This window comes from Globicephala melas, chromosome 12, assembly GCF_963455315.2.
Source record: "Globicephala melas chromosome 12, mGloMel1.2, whole genome shotgun sequence".
NCBI classification, from domain to species: Eukaryota; Metazoa; Chordata; class Mammalia; order Artiodactyla; family Delphinidae; genus Globicephala; species Globicephala melas.
In genome coordinates, this window is record NC_083325.1 from 64,640,981 (window position 1) to 64,666,271 (window position 25,291).

Consider the following 25,291-nt stretch of genomic DNA (forward strand, 5'->3'; position numbering starts at 1 on the left):
AAGAACAAAAAAACCCCCAAAGTTAGCAGAAGGAAAGAAATCATAAAAATCAGATCAGAAATAAATGAAAAAGAAATGAAGGAAACAATAGCAAAGATCAATAAAACTAAAAGCTGGTTCTTTGAGAAGATAAACAAAATTGATACACCATTAGCCAGACTCATCAAGAAAAAAAATGGAGAAGACTCAAATCAATAGAATTAGAAATGAAAAAGGAGAAGTAACAACTGACACTGCAGAAATACAAAAGATCATGAGAGATTACTACAAGCAACTCTATGCCAATAAAATGGCCAACCTGGAAGAAATGGACAAATTCTTAGAAAGGCACAACCTGCCAAGACTGAATCAGGAAGAAATAGAAAATATGAACAGACCAGTAACAAGCACTGAAATTGAAACTGTGATTAAAAATCTTCCAACAAACAAAAGCCCAGGATCAGATGGCTTCAGAGGCGAATTCTATCAAACATTTAGAGAAGAACTAACACCTATCCTTCTCAAACTCTTCCAAAATATAGCAGAGGGAGGAACACTCCCAAACTCATTCTATGAGGCCACCATCACCCTGGTATCACCCTGATAGCGAAATCAGACAAGGATGTCACAAAGAAAGAAAACTACAGGCCAATATCACTGATGAACAGAGATGCAAAAATCCTCAACAAAATACTAGCAAACAGAATCCAACAGCACATTAAAAGGATCATACACCATGGTCAAGTGGGGTTTATTCCAGGAATGCAAGGATTCTTCAATATATGCAAATCAATCAATGTGATACACCATATTAACAAACTGAAGGAGAAAAACCATATGTTCAGCTCAATAGATGCAGAGAAAGCTTTTGACAAAATTCAACACCCATTTATGATAAAAACCCTGCAGAAAGGAGGCATAGAGGGAACTTTCCTCAACATAATAAAGGCCATATATGACAAACCCACAGCCAACATCATCGTCAATGGTGAAAAACTGAAAGCATTTCCACTACGATCACGAACAAGACAAGGTTGCCCACTCTCACCACTCTTATTCAACATAGTTTTGGAAGTTTTAGCCACAGCAATCAGAGATGAAAAGGAAATAAAAGGAATCCAAATCGGAAAAGAAGAAGTAAAGCTGTCACTGTTTGCAGATGACATGATACTATACATAGGGAATCCTAAAGATGCTACCAGAAAACTACTAGAGCTAATCAATGAATTTGGTAAAGTATCAGGATACAAAATTAATGAACAGAAATCTCTGGCATTCCTATACACTAATGATGAAAAATCTGAAAGTGAAATCAAGAAAACACTCCCATTTATCATTGCAACAAAAAGAATAAAATATCTAGGAATAAACCTACCTAAGGAGACAAAAGACCTGTATGCAGAAAACTATAAGACACTGATGAAAGAAATTAAAGATGATACAAATAGATGGAGAGATATACCATGTTCTTGGATTGGAAGAATCAACATTGTGAAAATGACTCTACTACCCAAAGCAATCTACAGATTCAATGCAATCCCTATCAAACTACCACTGGCATTTTTCACAGAACTAGAACAAAAAATTTCACAATTTGGTTGGAAACACAAAAGACCCCAAATAGCGAAAGCAATCTTGAGAATGAAAAACGGAGCTGGAGGAATCAGGCTCCCTGACTTCAGACTATACTACAAAGCTACAGTAATCAAGACAGTATGATACTGGCACAAAAAAAGAAAAATATATCAATGGAACAGGATAGAAAGCCCAGAGATAAACCCACGCACATATGATCACCTTATCTTTGATAAAGGAGGCAGGAAAGTACAGTTGAGAAAGGACAGCCTCTTCAATAAGTGTTGCTGGGAAAACTGGACAGGTACATGTAAAAGTATGAGATTAGATCACTCCCTAATAGCATACACAAAAATAAGCTCAAAATGGATTAAAGACCTAAATGTAAAGTCAGAAACTATCAAACTCTTAGAGGAAAACATAGGCAGAATACTCTATGACATAAATCACAGCAAGATCCTTTTTGACCCACCTCCTAGAGAAATGGAAATAAAAACAAAAATAAACAAATGGGACCTAATAAAACTTCAAAGCTTTTGCATAGCAAAGGAAACCATAAAGAAGACCAAAAGACAACCCTCAGAATAAGAGAAAATATTTGCAAATGAAGCAACTGACAAAGGATTCATCTCCAAAATTTATAAGCAGCTCATGCAGCTCAATAATAAAAAAACAAACAACCCAACCCAAAAATGGTCAGAATACCTCAACAGACATTTCTCCAAAGAAGATATACAGATTGCCAACGAACACACATGAAAGAATACTCAACATCATTAATCATTAGAGAAATGCAAATCAAAACTACAATGAGATATCATCTCACACCAGTCAGAATGGCCATCATCAAAAAATCTAGAAGCAATAAATGCTGGAGAGGGTGTGGAGAAAAGGGAACCCTCTTGCACTGCTGGTAGGAATGTGAATTGGTACAGCCACTATGGAGAACAGTATGGAGGTTCCTTAAAAAACTACAAATAGAACTACCATATGACCCAGCAATCCCACTACTGGGCATATACCCTGAGAAAACCATAATTCAAAAAGAGTCATGTACCAAAATGTTCACTGCAGCTCTATTTACAATAGCCCGGAGATGGAAACAACCTAAGTGTCCATCATTGGATGAATGGATAAAGAAGATGTGGCACATATATACAATGGAATATTACTCAGCCATAAAAAGAAACGAAATTGAGCTATTTGTAATGAGGTGGATGGACCTAGAGGCTGTCATACAGAGCGAAGTAAGTCAGAAAGAGAAAGACAAATACTGTACACTAACACATATATATGGAATCTAAGAAAAAAAAAATGTCATGAAGAACCGAGGGGTAAGACAGACCTACTAGAGAATGGACTTGAGGATATGGGGAGGGGGAAGGGTAAGCTGTGACAAAGCGAGAGAGTGGCATGGACATATATACACTACCAAATGTAAAACAGATAGCTAGTGGGATGCAGCCGCATAGCACAGGGAGATCAGCTCGGTGCTTTGCGACCACCTAGAGGGGTGGGATAGGGAGGGTGGGAGGGAGGGAGACGCAAGAGGGAAGAGATATGGGAACATACGTATATGTATAACTGATTCACTTTGTTATAAAGCAGAAACTAACACATCATTGTAAAGCACTTATACTCCAATAAAGTTGTAAAAAAAAATAATTTTTTTTAAATACAGGGGGAAAATGGGGGGGAAAAAGGAACAAAGCTTCAGTGAGTTGTGAAACAACTTCAAGAGGCCTCATAAATGTGTAACTGGAATCACCAAAGGAGAGGAGAGTGACGGGGAGACAGAATATATTTGAGAAACTAATAGCCAAAAAATTTCCAAATTTGATGAAATTTATACACCCACACAGATTCATGTCCAAAAACTCAAATCATAAGAAACATGAAGATAACTACAAGGTATATTATTTGATGATAATAATAATCAAATTGCTTAAAAACAATAATAGAATTTTAAAAAAAAGACACATAACCTTTATTATTTGAAAGCAGTATAGTCGAAAGCTATAGGCAGTGGGTAAAAGGATGGCTTGAATAATTTTGGATTACTTGTTTTCATACATGTTAATAAAATACACATGCACATGTTAAGATATCCTAAGATATGGCTAAATATCACAAATACACCTTAAAGTACCAAAGCATTGCTAAACTCAGGTTAAACGCAGCACTTAGAAGTTTCGGATATTTGCTCAGGATAACTTTGTTGGACTTTTTACTAGGATGTACTATTCTTCCACAGCAATATGTTTTATTTGTTAATTTTTAGTTAATAAAGGGAACTATTTTGTTAAATATCCTAAATGACAGACCATGACATTTTAGAAAATAGTATTCATTTAAAGATAAATAAAAATGTTAAATTTCCAATTATTTTGTACTATGTCTATACTTTTCCATTATCAAGTTAATGCATGAAATCTCAAAAATTGAAGTTTAGTACTCTTCCCCACTTCCTTCCTTCAATTAATTAATTTTAAAGTTTTTCTTCATCATGTAGAAGGCACAATTTCAGAAAATTGAAATTTAGAAAAAAGTTTCAAAGTCAAATTTTCACAAAAGTTTAGCTGTAACAGGTAAGGTGGACATTTTCAAATAAGAAAAAACTGTTACACATTTATAATATATTCTAATATTTTACTGTATAACATGTAAAAATGTAGGAAAGTATTATAATTTTATGCACACATTTCTGTTAGATGCAGTGTCTAAAACTGGTAAAGAATCTTTTCTACATTATTTTCTCAAAGTGATCATATCTGTTCACGTGGTTTAACTTACCATCTATGTACGTATGTATGGTAACAACTCCCAAATCTCTTCAACTCAGTCTTTTATTCTAAGTTTTGATTTCTATTTCCAACTAACAAATAGCGCCAGTTTTTTTTCTGGATACTCCTAACTTCTTTCAGTTATCAGTGTTGCTTAAAGACTTACGTACCCCCTCTAATGTATACAGATAGAAACACACTGACTTATATTTAAATTAAAATGCAAACATTTAAAATTTTCAGTTTATTTTTTATTCTGACAACATACAAAAGATCATAAATACTTTGAGAGGTAGAATATATGTCCTGCTCACTTTTACATCCCTAGAAGAAATTACTGTGTTTACACAGAGCAGATGCTCAATGAATTCATCACTGATTAGGATTTCTGAGAGGCAATAAACCCAAACTAACCAGTCAATTTGTATTCTACCTCAAAAAAATGCTTTTACTTTAATAATTTATATCCTGTTTAAAGGTATCATTGGAGAGCTCTTGAAAAACTTAGGGGAAACGTGCTCTCTGCTTTCTTCACTGTTATAAACAATAAGGTCACCAGCTGATTCTACCTACTGACCACTCATTTCTCCCCTAGATTTAGTAAATGTTTATTACTTAGAATTCTGTCATGCAACCTAATACACTGTAATTCATCTACTATAAAACAGCCCAGGGTTTCCCTGGTGGCGCAGTGGTTGAGAGTCCGCCTGTTGATACAGGGGACACGGGTTCGTGCCCTGGTCAGGGAAGATCCCACATGCCGCGGAGCGGCTGGGCCCGTGAGCCATGGCCGCTGAGCCTGCGCGTCCGGAGCCTGTGCTCCGCAACGGGAGAGGCCACAACAGTGAGAGGCCCGCGTACCACAAAAAAAAACCAAAAAAACAAAAAAACACAGCCTGATGGTTTATCATGAGAAAATTCCATCAATGGCTTCCCACAGCTTGTCTACATTTCCAACTGCCCATTCTGTCATTACTACACATAACAAACATCACAGCAAAAGAATTACAGGTGCTGGAATGTATTGTACATTTTGTCCACTGCATCATGCTTCTAAATGTGAAGCTACCTTGACCTTTTCTAGTCATTAAATGGTTGGTGAGTGAGTGAATGCAATAAAGTTATAAAAATAATAAAATTCCTATATACATCTAACATGAAGTTAAAGAAACACAAATATTTAAATGTGACTTGCCTGACACTCTGTCAAGAACTTCCGATAATGTTGTTGAGACTGGCAAATGAAGTGTACGGAACTTGTGGCCTGCTCCGTACATTGGATGCTGGATGACATGGCTAGTAGCATTAATTCTACCCTTGTACAGCTGGAAATAAATTTAAAAGAAATTAAGAAGGTTTTTTTTGAAATGTATATCATTATATAACAATTTCAGAAGCATAAAAAAACAATTCAGTAATGCATACAAAAATGTAAAGAGTTTATTTTATATATTTCTTCAAATGTGGCATGTCTGCCATGCGATTTGTTCATCATACTTTGCATTAGCACTATTGTACCTAATAATCTGTCAATCCCACCCCCCAAATCAAATTATACTATCCATGGCAAGTTACAACTAGGTTATTTTGGACAGAGAGGGTTAGCTGAGATTTTTAAGTCCTATGCTTAAGTATAAAGGTTGTGCTAGTTTCACTTTGCTAGCACAACCTCTGATTTCTAATTTCATTTCATTTCATTAGAAATTAGAACAGAGATAACTGAAAGCTCTGACATGAAAACATAAAATATTTTTACACACAGCTCATCATAAAGATTTAATTTAATTGTTAAATACTCACTGGGCAGGGAGACTGAAGAAACATTGTCACTTTCTCATCCTCTAACATCAGTTGCAAAAATAATCTACGTACAAACCCTGAAATGTTCCCTGATGTTGGAAGGTTCCCTCTTTGAGGAGATGTCTGAAATAGTTCACACAGAACCTGGCAAAGTGAGAGATTTAAAAAGTTAAATGAGGTATTTACTTGCAGCTTTATATTTTAAAGAACAAAGAGGAAATTTAAAATGTGGATTAATAAGTGTATTTGAATTCATCAAATCAGCAATTAAAGATTATATGGAAGTAGACAAAAAGTTAAAAGTGAAATACAAATTTCTGTGGATGAGAGAAGTTACTACTACAGGGTTTTCACATAATAAATACCCAGCAAAACCAACTTAATTTTAACTTCAGTCAATATCAATGTGGTTACAACAAAAATTTTGAAAAAATATATTAAAAATATAAAACAAAGCCTTAACAAGAAGCTAAGTGATGATTATTAGGCCAGAAGACAATGGAACACAAAGTTTCATACTACCCACAGGCACAAACCAAATTGTGAAATGTCCGTATTCAAGGACTTGGTTAAAATTGGTAATTTAAGCATTTCTTTCAAATTAGACACATTAAGTAGATACAGTTTCCCAATAATGAATTACTTTATGCAACAAAGTACCTTCCTCTTCTTAAAGTTAAATCATTCAGTATATTTTGAAAATTATGATAGCTCATCCTTCTAGATTCTAAAATTATGATAGCTCATCCTTCATTAATAGTTTAACCTGAATAAGCACTATCAAATAAGGGGGTAAAAATAGAAGCTGGTTCCTATTTATTGGTGTCTACCATGTCTCAGACAGGCTCTATGCTAGATACTTCATATACATGATCATATTTAATCCTCTCAAAAGAAGAAAACCTTTTGAGAGGCAGGTATTACTATCTCCATTTTATAGTTTAAACAACTTGCTGAAGATCTCAACAGACAGAAACTGGCAAAAAGCAACTAGAATTATGCTCCAGATAACTCCAGCTTTCAAGATTTTTGGCTCTGTGGACTTAATACAAGAAAATCATCTTTCATACCTTTAATGTGATTTGTCAGGAGTCTCCTATCTGAAACTTATTCTAATGTCTGCTTCATTAGAAGCAAATCAACAGCTCTAACAATCCGGTTACTATAAAATGCAATGCCTCAATGCTGTGAGGCACTTGATGGCCACCTTCAAGTGGTCAATCCTGTTCCAATAGCTGAAGCGTTGTTTTTTTGTTTTTAATATTTTTATTTATGTATTTATTTGGCTGTGCCGGGTCTTAGTTGCGGCATGCGAACTCTTAGTTGCAGCATGTGGGATCTAGTTCCCTGACCAGGGATCGAACCCAGGCCCCCTGCATTGGGAGCGCGGAGTCTTAGCCACTGGACCACCAGGGAAGTCCCTGAAGCGTTGTTCTTTTGATTAGGGGCAGTTTTTTAAAAGGAGGAATGTATGATCTTTAGCTAGAATCTCCATGAATTTGCCCATCATTCATCAGAAAGAATAACTGATTTATGTAACAGTTGAGGAGAGGAGGGAGGAGATATCAGTAATTTTAATTATGGTTTAAATTCAAATCCTTAAATGCAACCAACCCCAAACTTCACCATCACCTGGCCTTAATACATGATCCTTTCTGAGCTAATTTCAAGAGTGCCATGTTACAGCACATTAAAATAATAAGACACTGGAACATAGCCAGTTTTTCTACTCTTACCTGGGCCATCAGCTTTTGATTATTAGGGTGACATGAAATGCACTGCAGAAAGAATGCAACAGTTGCATTCTCAATTGCTGTCCTCTGTTGAGTAGTCAATCCTGTTGTAGCAGCTGAAGAAAGAGAAGCTGATCTTGCACTGGTCTGTTGTGCACCTAAATTATGTCCTCCAGAAGTGGACCCAGAGTGACACAATAAAAACAGAAGTGCTGTCCATAGTGGATTGACTTCAGACCCACCAAGCCAGTCTTTCATAATATGGCTATTGCCAACTTCTGTCAAAAACCTAAGAATAGGAGCAACCAGGTCTGCTGTGATAGGCATCTTATTACATTGTTGTGGAACGTGATGCCGCCTGAGTTTGTCCTGGGAAATATCTATTGATTGAGCAATGCTTTCAGAATAAGAAATGTGGCTAAAACAGAAACTAGCCAGACTCCTCACAAGAAGAGAAGGCAAACCTGAGTCCAGTAATTGTTTGATAGCTTCTGGAGATTGAGAAGAGGAAGCAAGGGTTGCCAAATGTGATTCAGTTAGTGCAAGAGGTGCTTGTGCATTTTTAGAGTCATCTGTTAAAGATGAACTAAGATCTTGCTTTTTGCTATCATCTGTCATGGACAGTCCATGGTGACACTGCATTGGAGGAGGGGTAATTCCCATCCAGCCCATAAGCAAAGAAAAATAACTTGGGTGTATGTGGCACATCGAGCAAAGTAGACTGTCAACAGCTTTCTTCAAAACCATGTTGCAGGAAAGAGACATGGACCAATTAAAAAGTAACCTACGGAATAAAAGATACCATGTTAACAATATATACGTATATTTAGTATGACCTCTTTGTCAATTATTTCTACTAGAAATCACTTTCATGAAAATTATATAGTTTGACGTTCAATATAATGACACTGTAATGTTTCAGGAAGACTGTGATAAACATCATTAAGTACTTCAGTAGATTGGAAGTTAGATTAGATTTGTAAAATGAGTATAGAAAACCAAGAGATCTATATCAAAATGGTTCTACCATTCTCTGTGTGACCTCAAAAAAATGACATAAAGAAACAATTAAAAAAATTATACCTAAGAAATGTCTAGACTGAATTCGACATTATTAATGGCTTTAATTCATATCTGCAAAATGAAAACTGTTAGCAAGTTTCACTAATAAGTCATGGATTATGCCAACTGATAGGACCAAATATGAAAATGCCAAACTAGAGGACAAAAAGCCAACCTTTTAAGAGTCATGGAACTCTTCAGAAATAAATTATTATATTTTGCTATAGACTTAGCAGTTATTAGGCAGTCAGCTCAACAAAGCCTTAACTGAGTATGGTGAAGAAATGTGGGTTAAGTGGAAACTACTTGTCAAAAGAGCAATCATAACAGCCATCTAGAAAGAAGTAAAAACCACCAATTGTAAAAACTGTCTAAAGTAGTCTCTCAAAATTTCTAGCTACACTTTCCCTCCAAAGTTGCATATTAAAGATAAAAGAATCTGGCAGGTAAATTTGCAGATGAGAATAAACATTATGACCTGCAGGAGAATATATTAAACATTCCAATTTTAGGTGGGAAAAGCAGCAATGACACTAATGTAGCTTCTTAAAACTTGAAGATAAATTAATTAAATTTGTGTAGCATATCATTTCAAAATTATACTGATTATACTTAACTAGTACTTTTTGAAGTATTATTTTTATATAAATAAAAATGTAAAATGCTGTTTCATCAAGTAAAAATCTAAAGTGATCTAGTACTGGGGGAAAAGAGAATTTCACAAATCATACTTACTCAAAGAGCTCTCGGTCTAGCAGTGCTGGTAAATCATACTCTACCAGCAGCTCGTAACTGTGCCACAGAATTGCTGCTACACAGTGCAAGTGAGAAGGAGATGGCATCAAAAGACCATACTCTATTGTTGAAGAGTTAGGACACATGTAGCTCATCCTGCCACTTCTTTTCATAGCAGCCACTCTTGCAGAATCACTGACCCATTTTAACAAGGCTTGAATTCTTAAAAGAAGAAGATGAATTTGAATAACCAATTATACTCCAGCTGACATTTAATACATATAAATACCACCACTGCATGTAAGCAATGTATTTATCGGAATAATATACTGATTTTTCTCAATAGTTTTAATATATCAATAAAATAGGAGGGAAAAGGAATTATACAATCAATAAGGTCATAGTAACTCTAATTTTCCAAAACGCTACCAATCTTAAGCAATGAAAATGTTTGAGATAACTCAAGTCTAATTCAGCAAATAATCATTGATTCTTACCTCATTTATGACAGAATATATAAATATCTAGAATTACAGGATACACAGCTTAAACAAACTCACTCTGTCCTCTAAATTTTCACTCACCTTGTAACAAATCCACATACCACAGAGCAGCGATCTGGGGCCAGTTCTTCATTGTGCAGAATTTCATGCAATACAGCATGAAATGTTTCACAACTCAGGCCCCCAAGCATTAAATACTAGTAGTAGCCACCCACTCTCTTTCACTCTGACAACAGAATAGCCCCAACATATGTTCTTTTTCAAGTGCCACTCTACACTCAATCCCCTAGAGCTGGAGACCACAAAATGAAAGCAAAAGGCTTTTTAAAGCAGTAATGCTTTGGAGTTTGTATTTTGGGGGGGTGGGAGGTGAGACTTATTGTCAAGTTCTTAAAACACTGTATTTATCTTTGTTTTTGTTTACTTTTAAATGTCTAGTTTAGAGCACAAGATTCTCTGCTTCAGGGTAAAAGAAATGGGAATTGGAACGTATATAATACTACTTAATCCCTCTCTCTACCCTGAAGGACTGAAGGGTAAGATGCTTTAAATTTCGTATGACAGGACATAAGGACAAGTCATAGAAAAAGAAGGGAGATGAGGCAATTACAGAAGAGTAACATTTTCTAGAAAAACAGCAGCCAACAATCTTGTCATTAATGTTAGTTCTGAAACATTCTGAAATATTTACATTTGCATTTATGCTAAGAAAATAATTTTAAATGCAATTTTCTTATGATAAAAAAATTTTTTTAAATAATCGCAAGAGATTTAAAGAAACCTATTCTAGAAAAATATTTAGCACATATTTTTAATGTATTTTTAAATCCTATTAACAATTATGAATTGACATAAATTCATATTTACTTTGTCAAAAATACTCCAGTATATTTTTAAATATAATACAGGTATCACATAGTGTATATAAAGCAAAAAGTTTAATGGAAAGGAAGTCAGCCTATTTAATATTTTAAAGTTACCCTGCTGAAACTAATTATACTTTGTTCAATATGTCCTTTAAATATTTTTAATCCAGAGAACCTGAAAACAATGAGCCTAAACTAAATGAAAGCTATTACATTACCAGAGATTAAGTAACAATTTTTCCGAGATGCCCTCACTGTCTGTCACTCTAATTCATACCCTTAAGTCTGACCTTCATAAATCTTCCCTTATGAGTGACACTGCTGTCTTCCCAGTCCTGAGGGCACAAGCTGGACTCAATAAACTTTACCTCTCCAGTATTAGCACAATGTCAAGCATATAGCAACTACTTGGTAAATAGCTATAAAATGAGTAAGCACCCACAAAAAATAATCTGTTAATAATTTATGAAGTAAGACATTTAATAACATACCAAATGATTTCATTTTAAACACAAACTAATAACAATATTAAAGAATATTAATTGGATATAAAATATTCAATATACTTCAAAGGATATTAACTCAGGAAACAATCTCTAGTATGAAGATAATTTTTATTATTTATAGAATCACACACTCTATAAATATGTTCTCCAGATACAGATGATATACATAAAACCAGAGAATACCAAAGTATCATTCAAAAATTTATCAACTAAAACATTTTTCAAAATTACTTGGAGTTCCTATCAATTTGGAGGTAAAAGACATCAAGGAAGATCTACACTAGTAAAACTCACCTAAAATTACCTATACCAAAAGATCACTAAACATTTAGGTGAAACATTCAGATAGTATTTACTTGGTATGAGAGTGTTTCATTTTGTGGTAGGAAGCAGGAGAAAGAGGGTAAGGAGTATATGAAAAGTTGTCCGTGAATAATATAATCAATAGCAATAAGTAATCAATAAAAACAAACATTATTGCGATTAACAAAATACTCCAAGTACCTAATATGGACACAATATTCCTATATTTCTACATGTTTAGTAATACCTAAGCTTAACTTTTATGAAAAGATCTAAAAAGAAAGCATTCCAGGACTTGCCTAGTGGTGCACTAGTTAAGAATCCACCTGCCAATGCAGGGGACACGGGTTTGAGCCCTAGTCTGGGAAGATCCCACATGCTGCGGAGCAGCTAAGCCTATGCACCACAACTACTGAGCCTGTGCTCTAGAGCCCGCAAGCCACAACTACTCAGCCCGCGTGCCACAACTACTGAAGCCCGTGCTCTGCAATGAGAAGCCACCACAATGAGAAGCCCGTGCAACACAATGAAGAACAGCCCCCACTCGCTGCAACTAGAGAAAGCCCATGAGCAGCAATGAAGACCCAACGCAGCCAAAAATAAATAAACTAATTTAAAAAAAGAAAAATAAAGCATTCCAAGTAACATTCACTACATCTGATTGTGTGTATGTGTGTCCTCATATGAAAACTGAGATCACCACATACCTACCTGTCTTTTGTTCCAGGATCCTGAGTTGTCCCAAGCTGGTAAAGAATATCTATCGTAGAGTCAGAAGAGAGTCCATTCAGTCTTCCAAAAAGTAAAGGGCTATTCAAATCTTGCAACAAAGAATCAAAAGGAAAAATTTGCTAAATAAGCAAATGGGATGAGAAGATTTGCTCAATTTAATCTTAAATTATTCATTAAAAATAACTTCTGTAAATTTCAACAACAGAAACAAAACTCCAAAAATAATGAAGCCATAATGGAAGTTAATTTCAGAAACAGAAGTAATCACAAATATCACATAGTTCAACTGCCATTATTTTGCAGATATGTAAAAATTAAAATATCAAAATTGTCACCTGTAGGATCACTGCCTGATGCTGCACAATTTCTCAGAAGAATATCTATAAGCTTCAGGCCAATTCTAGTGGACTGCAGTCCTATCTTTACAAGCACAACCTCAATGTTGGGTGAATGCATTCCACAGTATGGAGACATCAATAAGGCAGCACAAGTCTGTAGCAGATTAGCAGTAGGTGCAGCTGCACTGGCCATCATTCCTTCCAGATCACTTATGTGAGTAAGGCAATGATGTAATAACCGTAACCATCCAATACTGCAATACACAACACAAAATGGCCTATATGGGTAAATTTAAGTAGCTTAAATTACTTCAGGGGTAAAACAAAACTTCTCAAAGATCAGCATGTTGTGGATGGACCTAAAGATTGTCATACTGAGTGAAGTAAGTCTGACACAGAAAGACAAATATCATACAATATCACTTATATGTGGAGTCTAAAAAAAAGGGGTACAAATGAACTTATTCACAAAACATAAGTAGAGTCATGGATGTAGAAAACAAACTTATGGTTACCAGGGGGTAAGCTGGGGGAGGGATAAATTGGGAGATTGGGATTGACATATATACACTACTATATATAAAATAGATAACTAATAAGAACCTGCTGTATAGCAAGGGAACTCTGCTCGATACTCGGTAATGACCTACATGGGAAAAGAATCTAAATAAAAAACAAGGAGAGGATATGTATTAAAAAAAAATTCCTTGTGACTTATAAAGCAGAAAAAAAAAGAAAGAAAAAACGAAAAGATCAGCATGTTGTATTTCGTAAGTAGCACCAATCTACGTTAAAAAATACTTTTAGAATACTGTAACATCAATAAAGAATTAAACACACAGTAAGTTTCCCCTATAACATAAAAAAATACTTAAGTGCTAGTAGCATTTAGGAATTATGAACTTCCTTTTTATTTAATTAGTCAGGAAATGTTTTTGTATATACATATATTTATATGCATAAATATAAACTGCAAAGGATCACAGAATTGCAAAACTGTAAAGTCTTGGCAGCTCAAGAATAAAAAAGAAATCCTAAATTTTTTTGTCAGGTAAAACTTATATTAAGACAATCTATAAAATTTTCAACCATCAAACGTTACCAGAAGAATGTAAATTAAAGGATATATTCAGGTCCTTCTTTGTTTGGTCAGTTTGTATGGTTCAAATCTAACCCTCTGCAGACTGGCAACTTAGGAATGACCATATAGGGCTAGGTGCCTATCTATATGATCAATTTGTATGCTTCAGGTGTATTCTTGGGGATAGGCATTTGGAAATGCTTACATAAGACTACAATCCAAAGAACTGGAACCCACACCCACATATACCACATTGTGGATCATCCCAAGGATTAAACATACATAAATCTCAATTTTAACCAGCCTCAAGGTTTTGCTTCTGTAGAATTATTCTTTATTACACTTAATAAAATTATGATATTACTTAGATACCTATGGAACAAAGAATTTCCTAAACTCTAAAAAAAAAAAAAAAAACACAGTATAAACAATTTCATGAAAAGCACAGAAAGGTTTTTCTTAAGAATGAGAAACCACATACCTTGTTTTGGATACCTGATCTTCAGATGGAAGAAAAGGATTATTAACTGTTGCTGAAGAAGTGGTACCAAAAGCAGTGAGGCCCAGTAATTTAATTTGTGAAAGGCCTAATGTGCTGGCATCTCGTGGACGATGAAGTCTAAGGCAGACAGCAGAAGCTACTTCAGCTTTTACAAGCTGAATTTTTATGTAGGTGAGACCACTTGTGACAACAGGAGTGGATAATGGTAGCATATTTACCCCATCTGCACTTACTTCAACAGACACTGAGGATGGGCAGGCTACAGGAAGAGAAAATTGAACAATTACTAAAGGAAAAGTAAACTAGAGTTCATATTTTAGTGGCAATCCCAGTAAAACAGCTTTCAGTTATACTCATTATGAACTCATAAAAAGAAAATGTATACACCAAGTCATACTTTGTCACTGACTTTCACCATAATTGATTTTACAGCTATTATATGAAATTCACAGTATAATAAAAATTATATTTAAAAAATTCTAACATTAACCTAAAAAAGAGTAACTGAAGATATGCAATCCACATGTACTTAATTCGTTCCAAGAAAAGAAAAATAGGCAATAACTTACTCTATTATTTCTACTTTACTCAGAATTATCACCAACAATATGGTGATTAATATGCTATGGTTTACTGTTGTAAATTGGGAGGAATGTAACTTAAAAAGTACTTTTTCACAAACTCATTATTTCACTACTACCATACTGCTATGATTTTAAACACAGTTGAATTTAGAAATTGCTTTTGCCCCTAATCTGTTTTTGCCTTTCAAAATTTAAACAAACATCCAGAATACTTAAAAATAAAACCATTTCCTGCTAAAATTTAAGAAGGCCCAATGAAGTAATAACTGGCAGCTGTTATGGGAAAATTTCTTTCTCACAAACATGGAAGCCCATATAATAAATTTATCTATCAACTAAAACAACCTTTGAACTTTGACTTTAATTTCAACTGTAAAATTAGGAAGTAACTTTTATTATTTGCCAATTACACTCCTGGTTTACACTGAGAACTAGACAAGTCACATCAATTTTTAAATTTAATCTCACCTTTTGAGATAAGTATTATCCACATTATTTAATCTCTTTGAATCTGTCAATACAAACTGACAAAGAGATTAAATAATTCAAACCCCCAAATGAACAAAGGCACATTTTATATTCAAGCCCATGTTTGATTCGAAACGCTATGTTATTTCCACTGAAACACACTATATCTTCAGTTTCTGCTCCAATCCAAAACCAAAATTATTAATCACACTTGTATTGGAGAACACCTAACCTACTGATTTTTCATAATGTACAGAGTTCTCCATTGTAACATCCTTCCTGTCCCAATTCCTATGTGCAAATTCTAGCTACACTCCAAAGCCACCATTCACATGAACCACTTTCTCCTTCTGAATAAAAGGAGCTTCCTCCTCATCTTAGATTATCCCCTAAGTCTTACACTGAATTATATTTTGCCATGTAATATAATTATTTTTGACCTGCTAAAACACTGTGCATTAGTCTATTTTTCTTCTGCCATTTTATTCATTATATCTATTTTTATCTAACATGTGGATTCCACAACTGTATTAGAGTATAATAATCTAATCTTGCAAATAAGTGGAAAAATTGATTCTTCCAAATATGCCAGGGGTCTACAAAATTCCCTATAGTTCTTCATTAAATTACTGAGTGACATATGATAGCAATGAGAATCAATCAATGAAGATAAATGACTGTGACAACTTCAACAATTCTGTACAAATTATTATATTTATATTGAAAGTATTTGGGGACCCTCATAAACTTAAAATAGTACTTCATATTCCTTCATGAATACTTAAAGGAGTTCCTGCTCCTTTTAATGTACAACTTTTCTAAAAATTCTTTTCAATTATTTAACGTTGCGAAGTTACAACAAAATGTATTCAATGAAAATGCATCAATTGAATGATACTCAAAATATTAAAAATCTAAAGATCATAAATATTCAAAATATCACATTCAAAGTATTAAGGCAGATGTAATTACCTTACAATGGGAAGGGGAATCTATGCTAATTTCACATTACAGAGCTAGGACTGAGGACCAGCCTAGAAAAACTAAGACTGCTGTCTACAGCTGTATAAACTAACTCATTTTATCTTAATGCTATATAGATAGCTTCATAAATTTGAGGGAAGAGGAAAGGCAAAATAATATATAACTAGAATATATTTGTTTAAATTTCATCACACACTCTATTTGTTTCAGGGGAATAGCCATGTCAATTCATTTGATGGGAAATGATTCGGTGGTAGTGTTAAATATTATATTAAAACTGTTCAAAATTAAGCGATCTGGAAATTGTATCTAAGTTAATCACTGTTTGCTAAGTATTTTTCTCATTTTTTAAATGCTTCTAAATTATAGTTTATTTTCATGATGGATCTTTACAAAAAATATTACTCACTTGCAAGAGATGCAAGGTGAGGTTGGATATGTATCTCTTTAAGAAGCACTGCTGCAGGAAGGTGAATGGTAAGGTCGCACCAAGCCTCCTCTGGCAGAAAGATGTAGGACCAAGCAGCAGAGCGAGCTCTTCTATGGGGTGGTGTGGCCTGCAAAAGCACCTCAGCTGGTTGGGCAGTAGGACTGCTAGATGTGATTGTACCTACAGAAGGATTTTAAATAAAATAAAAACTTGCAAAAGAAACCCAATAAGGCATCAAGAACTATTCAAACCATAATAATTACACTAGAAAAATTAGCTAAAAACATGAACATTTAATACTATGAATGTACTTAATACATTTAGCATAATTTGTTACAGTATTCACAAAACCTCAGGACATCCAGTCAACTGGCAAGGCGACAAATTCACTGTTAACTGCTGCCTAATTTCTATGCACTAACATGTCAAATGAAAACTAAACTAGCAACAACAAATCTAGCACAGTAATTCTCAAATGATTTAAGTAAAAAACAATGTCCAATACAGGCTTCAGCTTGAAAATAATCACCTTTATTCTAAATTGTCAATATTCATGAGTTAGAAATATGAAAAGAAAAATATAAAAAGAAACTATGTAGAATGGAAAAAAAGAATAACTATATAAATCTGAAACTTCTTATAAAAAAAAGTACCACTCCAAATAAGAAGGAACAAGTCCTTTAAAACTAACATTTACAATGAAAACTGACATAAGAATCTACTACTTAGTTTCATAAATTGTGTTCTATTTAAACTCAGAAATAAAAACAAATTTTACTACTAAAGAACAATTAAAAACTTCCTTCTAATCAGTAGAATGTTTGGAAAACTACTACCTTTAAAATCAATGGCTTGTAATTGAAATGGTGATACTGTAACACAATCAACTTACTTTGACAACTATTTTTGCTTCATACCAGCCAATTAACTAATACTTAAATTCATACTCATAAGATGAAATAACGCTTTTCTTACCCAGGGGTGCAAAGTTATGGATCCCTTCTGCATTGTCAGGCTCAGAAGCTAGTATTCGTGTTTTCAAAGTGCTGTCAACAGCTTTATTCGGACCAGAGTCAAGAAATTTCATAATAGTTGATACCATACTTCTTGCAGTGTTTACAATAGCCCTTGTACTAGTAACCATATTGTTGCAAATGAGCTGAACACCACCTAAATTTAAAGAGAATACTAAATGAAAATTATCTTAACATAGCTGATTTGACATTGAGTCAACTTTCACAGAAGACTACAAAAATAAGAACATAATTTACTATCAAATGGTTACACTTAAATGACAGTTTTGTAACTTTGTCTTACCCATATCGTGGAATGCTTTCAAGGCATCACTAGTATCCAGTACTCTCAAAATGAACCACAATAATGGTTCAGATAACTGGCAAGTAGCGAGAGAGCCCTAAAAAAAAAACCATACATGTATACTGTGATTTTTAAAAGGTGATTATTAATTTCCTGTGAATTAGGACAACTAAATTTCTTATTGAATGTAATATTCTTTTACAGTTAATTATTATAAAATGGCAACCTTAACCTAAATCACTAAATACAAAATGTCTGCCAAAATATTTAGGAAATCTTAACCTGAATCAAAAAGGAAGTGAACAGTCTCCTCTCTGAACTCAGCATTTTTTGCATCTGTGTTTACCTACTATTATCATTTTCTACCTTAAATTAATGTGCATCGATTTTGTTTTCGAGTAGACAGTACTTTCATTTAAAACATGTATCCTTCTCAAATATCTTTGCATCTTCCAATGGGGAAATATATATACACATGCAATGTATATTTATGAAAATGATAATTATACACTGACATATAGAAGACTCCTTAAGAAACTGTTTTAAAATCTGCTTTTGAAAAAAATGGTAAATGGACTAGAAATTAAAATAATCACACTGGCTCCTAAAATCTCATTTTTTAAAAAGGAAATTTAAAAAGTAGTAACATTCTAACCTATGTCTCTTTTAAAATGACCCTAACCCCTTTTAACTGAAAGGAAACTAAATATGTAACTTAAGCTTGAAAAAAAATACTCATATTAAATTTTCATATGTAACATCTACGAAGAACATGTTGGTTTTCAACTATGCTACGGTTAGGGAAAAGGAAAGAACTACTTCTTAAGACAATGGAAAGAAAATCTAAAATTTAAAAATATGTTAAACATTTTATTCTTACATCACTGTAGTCATCTTTGACAGTTTCAAGGAAACTTTCCTCTCCAACTTCTACTAGTAATCTATAGTTCTCACCCGCTGACTCCATTCATTTTCCAACATATAACTAGAATACGCTGTCTCTGTCTTACAAATAATTCTCTGCTCCCATTGCTAGTAACTACTTAAATTACTGCAGTTGTTGCTGGATTGAACTTACCTGTCTGCCCATATATCCACAGGCCATGTAGGTTAAAATTGGCTGCAGCATCATGTGAACTGTAGAAGCTTTTTTACTAAGTGTTGTCAGTATGGTAAATAATCCATCCCCAACTGATATGGCATCTAACCCACCATGAAAGTTTTCGTGTTTGGTGAGATGTAATCCACTTGCCCCTAGTTTAAATAAAAAGATGACACATTTTTAAAAAGCATATCCTTAAAAACCATAATAATTAAAATAGAGTCTTAAAAGCCATTTTACCCCCAAACCACTGAAGGATGGGTACATAAAAGCTGTGTGTGTGTGTGTATACATATACACATATCTAGAAATTAAAATATCTCTCATAACATTCAGTAGAGGATGTTTTTTGGTATCTTTTATAGGAGATGCCTCTGTTGTCGGTAACAATAAAGTTGCTCTATTACATGACTGAGGAACATCATTATACATACCAAAAAGAAAAGGAGAGAAAAATAAGTGATACTATTATGTGACTAAACTTCAAAACTTTTAATCAAAAAGATATGGTTGTTTCCCTTACATGAAAAAAGAAATACTAATAAGCAAAAATATATCAGGAATGGATTTTGTCACAATTTACAGAAGTTTAATTAGTTAAAAAAATTAACATAATATATTAGCTTTCAAATAGGTAGAAAAGTAAAGCAACAATATATAAATTTTACATTGATATATGTGTCATAGAAACTTGAACAAAATTTTATACTTCACTTTTTAAAAAACTGTGAATAAATAAATCTTACTCATTCCCTAATACAAAATTTGATGTGAAATTCTTCATCGTTAAAATGTTAGCGATACGTGACTATAAATTATGGTACCTAACTTACAAGACTGATTTTTTTTCTTAATTCACTACAAGTTATTTTGTTAGTATTTTCCAATTTTTAAAAAATTCACACTTAAAAATTTTCAACTGATTGAAGCCACTCTATAAAAGTTTTCACTAATAAAAATCAGTCATGCTAAGAAGTTTACAAAAAAGTAACTCTGCATTATAAAGTAAAAAGAAAATGAATTCATACATTGCTAAAGGAAAGAGATATAGTACTAGAAACAAGTATAAGATTAATATTCTTAATATTAATACGTACCAATTATCATCGCCATGGCACTGCTATTACACAGGCCCAGAGCCGACAAAATCTGGCTCATTATCTGTTGGTTGGCTAACACTAAGTCAGCGACATATGCAGGTGATCCTTGAATACTACTACTGCTTCCATTACCATCTTTGCCTCCTGAAACTTTTTCTTCATCTGAAACACTGTCTGTCGTATTGGTGGTCACAGACACTCTTGCACTGTATTCCCTATTGCCCGAAAGAGGCAGCTGTACTAAAATGTTAACCAGTTTTAACAAATCAAACATGAGTTGATCTCTTGTCATTTCACCACAAACTGCTTTTGCATCACCTGGACGAATGAGGTTGGCAAAGAGTCCCCCAAAGCATGCTCGAGCACCCACTGAGCTATCTGATCCACTTCGAGACATTACTTTGTCTGAGCAAGTGATATAGTGGTGCACTAAAAAAGTGACAGACTCTATCACAGCAGAAATAGTACTAACTGAAACGACTTCAAAATTCTGCTCCAAAGTGAATTCTAAGAGCTTTACTTGGGCATCAAGAGGTCCTTGGCCTGTCTGGAAGGCACCCCTGCAGAAAAAGAGAGAGGATTAAAAATTAATCCATTTTAAATTGTTTTGAAAGAAGTAACCACCAGAATACAAGAAAGCTAAACAATAATTAAACTGCTGGTATTCACTATTTCATTTTGTAGCAAAGAGTTTCCAGCTCTTCCTGAGTTCTTCTTGTTCTTGCCTCCATTTTATCATATAAAATAAAAAATGAATTCCCTTCCAAATAGAAAACTGAAGGACAAGTAAATCAAAGAGATGATTTTGAAGCTACAGACTAAAATAATTATATATCACAAGGCACTCCTCATAATGAATGAGCTCTGGTTTGTTACAACCTCAAATGTTGTTAGTTTAAGTATTTCTTACTGATTTTGATTTTCAAAAATTAAGATTCAATCAAGTAATTCTTATGCATCAAAATTGAATGCTCTCAAGTTCTACTTATGCCTAAGAAATAGAAAGCTGGAAAGGTCATTGGCCCCAGCTTATCAATTAAAAAAGCCAAATTAACTCTAAAGTCATAACTTTTCTTGAACCCATCAGAGAGCTAAGGTCAAAAGAGTACCAAAAAGCCTGAAATCCATGAAAAGATAGGCACCTCCTCCAAGAAGACAGAATATGAGCATCGGCTTTCCTGTCGCAGAATCTGGGAAGTCGAGATGCTGGCAATATACATATGGTTAAGAAGAATTCAGCTAAAATACTTTACAAGTTGTTAAACCCCAGGTATGTAAGTGTGGTAACACTGAACCCTTGGAGTTCATACCCATTCACAGGCATCCTCCTTCACCAACCCCCACACATATCTTGCCCTGTGCATCTATTCCATCTGGCTGTTCCTGAGCTATACTTTATATAACTGGTAAAATAAATAAAGTGTTTTTCCTGAGTTCTGTGAATCCTTCTAGCAAATTACTGAACCTGAGGGGGGGATTGTGAGAACCCCTGAATTTGTAGTCAAATGATACAAAAATGTGGGTAACCTGGGGACCTTGGACTTGTAAGTGCCCTCTGAAGTAAGGGCAGTCTTGTGGGATTGAACAGTTAAAACTGTAAACCTGAGGCTAACTTTGGATAGTGGCAGAATAGAACTGAACTGTAGGACACAGACTGACGTCAGATAATCGGGGAAATGGTGTTAAAAAAGACACCATGTATTTGGTGCTAGTGAAAAAACCCCTCAAATACCAATAGCTGTTTCCTACTACTGGAGAGAAGGAAATGCTCTCCTCAGAAATGGCCAAAGATATAAGCCAGAGTTTGGCTGACAAAAAGAAGGAAAAATTTATTGAGAAAGCTCCTTCCCCTGAGGTTCAGTCACAGAGGGCCTGCCAAAGACTGAGACTGGACACAATATCGGAAAACACCTGCCATCACTAGGAGTCTAGTGAACATTAAGAAAAAGCAAAAGCAGTTGACTGCTAGAGATGGAGCCATGGAGAGAGAGTCCCTCTGTGGTACAAATGTATAAGGAACAACAAAAGCTAAGGATGGAACAATAAAACTGGAAACCACCCCCTTTACCCTGACTCACATCGAAACAGAAGCTAACTAGATCATTTTGAAGCTGACAAAACACAAAAGGTAACCATAGCAACAATAAAACCAAAGCCAGGTCAAATCTTGAAAAGAGTGATTCAAATCCTCACACTAATCACCCAGTAGAAGAGGCTTGTCCATTTCCAGGCATAAATACTATTTACTTCAGTGTCTAAAAGATATGTGATTATCCAAAGCAAAAATTGTAGGGATGCATTATGTTTACAGCGTATGTAAAAGTAAACATATGATACCTACATCACAAAAGATGAGACAAAGAAACTGTAAATTTACTGCTGTAAAGTTCTTACATTATATGTGAGCTAAGGTATAATAATATATGAAAGCAGAATGGGATGAAATAAAGACGTATATTGCAAAGCTAGGGAAAACACTATAATCAAAATTTCTTTGTTATAAATAATAATACTAGAAACAAAATGAAATCATTATAAAAATTACTTAATCCAAAAGTAGGCAAGAAAAAAAATTTTTAAGCGAAGAATAGATTAAATAAACAAAACTGGCAAAGTGATACATTTTAATCCACTAAATCAATAACTACATTAAATGTAAAGTGGTCTAACAGATCAATTAAGAGACACATATTGTCAAACACTTATACAAGAAAAACTGAAAGAAGGAAATAATAACTATTAGAGCAAAATTTAATGAAATTGGAAATGAAAAAATAAAGAATATCAACAAAGCTTTAAGTTGGTTCTTTGAAAATATCAATAATATTATAAACCTCTAGCAAGAATGACCAAGATAAATAGATTAAAATTACCAATATTAGAAATGATAGAATGAATCAAACTACATACTATAAAACATTAAAAGCATAATTGAAAAAATTACAAATAATGAATTCAACAACACAGATGAAATGAACAAATTCCTTCAAGACACAAACTGCCAAAGTTCACTCAAGAAGAAAGAAAACCTGAATAATCTTTTACCTATAAAATAAGTAGAAACTTTTTTCTATTAATACAAAGAAAACTCCAGACCCTCGTTGTCTCAATGGCAATTACTATCAAATATTTAAATAAGTAATAATCCAATTTACACAACCTCTTCCAGAAAACAGAAAAGGAAACACTCATTTTAGGAGTCCAGGATTATCCGGACATAAAAACCAAAGGCATTATTTTTAAAAATGCAAATATCTCTCATAAGCAGAGATTTTGAAATCTTCAACAAAGCATTTGCGCCACCAGGGAAGCAACAAAGCATTAACTACTTAAACAAGCAAGATATAAAAAGGATAATACATCATGACCGAGTGAGTATATATCCTGGGAATGTATACTGATCAACACTTAAAAAAAAAAAAATCAATGTAATTTATCATACCTACAGATTTTAGAAGAAACAATATATGAGCATTTCAGTAGGTGCAGAAAAAGCAAAAAGACATACATACTATTCACTAACCACATGACTGTACAAAGAAAAATCACAAATATATATATAACTCTACGTATAACTATATTTTTGTATCTATGTCTATATGAATAACTATATCTGTATCTATAAATATACCTACAACTCCTCCCAAATTGATCTACAGATTCACGCTTATTCAGTCACAATGGAGCAGAAGTGTTTTTTTGGTTTGATTTGTTTTTGTTTTTATGGGGGTGGTGGGGGATCAATAAGCTGATCCTAAAACCTACATGTAAAAGCAAAGAAAGCAGAATAGCCAAAACAACTCTAAAACAACAAGAACAAAGTTGGAAAATCCACACTACCAGAATAGAAAAAGAATAGAAAAAAACATAGACAAAAGAATAGACAAAAACATCAATTCTATAGAGTCCAGAAATAGAGCAAAACAAATATGGTCAATTGATTTTTGGAAAAGGCAGAAAGAGAATTCAATTTAAAAAGGATGTGTTTTTCAACAAATGGTATAGTAACAATTTGACATCATCCACAGACAAAAAAAAAGAAAAAAAAGAACTTAGACCCAAATGCAAAATTTAACTCAATATAACCTACATGTAAAACCTAAAACGATAAAATTTCTAGAAGAAAGCATAGAGAATCATCTCTATGACCTTGGGTTAAGCAAGGATATTGTTATGAAACAAAAATAATAATAAATAAAAGAAAAAGCTAACAAAATTTCATCAAAATTAAAAGCTGCTTTTTCAAAGATATTGTTAAGAAAATGAAAATATAATCCACAGACCAAGAGAATATATCTGCAAATCACTTATGTGATATAAATGAGTGCCCTCTTCATATGACGTCTGGGTACTTCTTCTCAACCTATAGTATTAATTGAACTAAAAAGCTGCAGGCTAATTTATACGGATGCCAGACACTTTCTTAAAAACATACAAAGAAAACAAAAGCTAAGAATATATTTGGGCCAATGTTATGGACCCAATTAAAGAAAATGTGCTAGAAAATGTATGAGGTGTGTACAGGGTGGAAGAGGAGCTGGAAAAAAAAATTCTAATTAGTTTTTGAGGCACGTAAACCTATAAATACCTTTACTTATAAAAAACGATATAAAATAGATTTTTTTTAAAAAGACGGCATGTTATAAAACTAAAACAAGATTGGTATTTCTGTAAGAAATGTTAGAGTAAATGCACTGAATTTTCACATGAAACCTTTTGCTGCTAGACCCTACATAGACAGAATGATACTAAAGTCTACATCTAATGAGTGTGTTTAGAGGTCTCACATACAGTTTAAAAAAAAAGCC

General features: G+C 33.7%; 1 protein-coding gene across 1 annotated transcript in view; it reads right to left on the bottom strand.

The window, feature by feature from the left end:
• The window catches only part of BIRC6 (baculoviral IAP repeat containing 6), a 236,889-nt gene that overhangs the window by 86,393 nt on the left and 125,205 nt on the right, over positions 1 to 25,291 (bottom strand). The window contains 12 exon segments of the mRNA XM_070046835.1: positions 5,533 to 5,662; positions 6,138 to 6,281; positions 7,874 to 8,654; positions 9,668 to 9,889; positions 12,557 to 12,665; positions 12,913 to 13,169; positions 14,478 to 14,757; positions 16,944 to 17,144; positions 17,940 to 18,134; positions 18,282 to 18,378; positions 19,360 to 19,535; positions 20,481 to 21,043. Coding sequence (XP_069902936.1) covers positions 5,533 to 5,662; positions 6,138 to 6,281; positions 7,874 to 8,654; positions 9,668 to 9,889; positions 12,557 to 12,665; positions 12,913 to 13,169; positions 14,478 to 14,757; positions 16,944 to 17,144; positions 17,940 to 18,134; positions 18,282 to 18,378; positions 19,360 to 19,535; positions 20,481 to 21,043 — 3,155 coding nt within the window.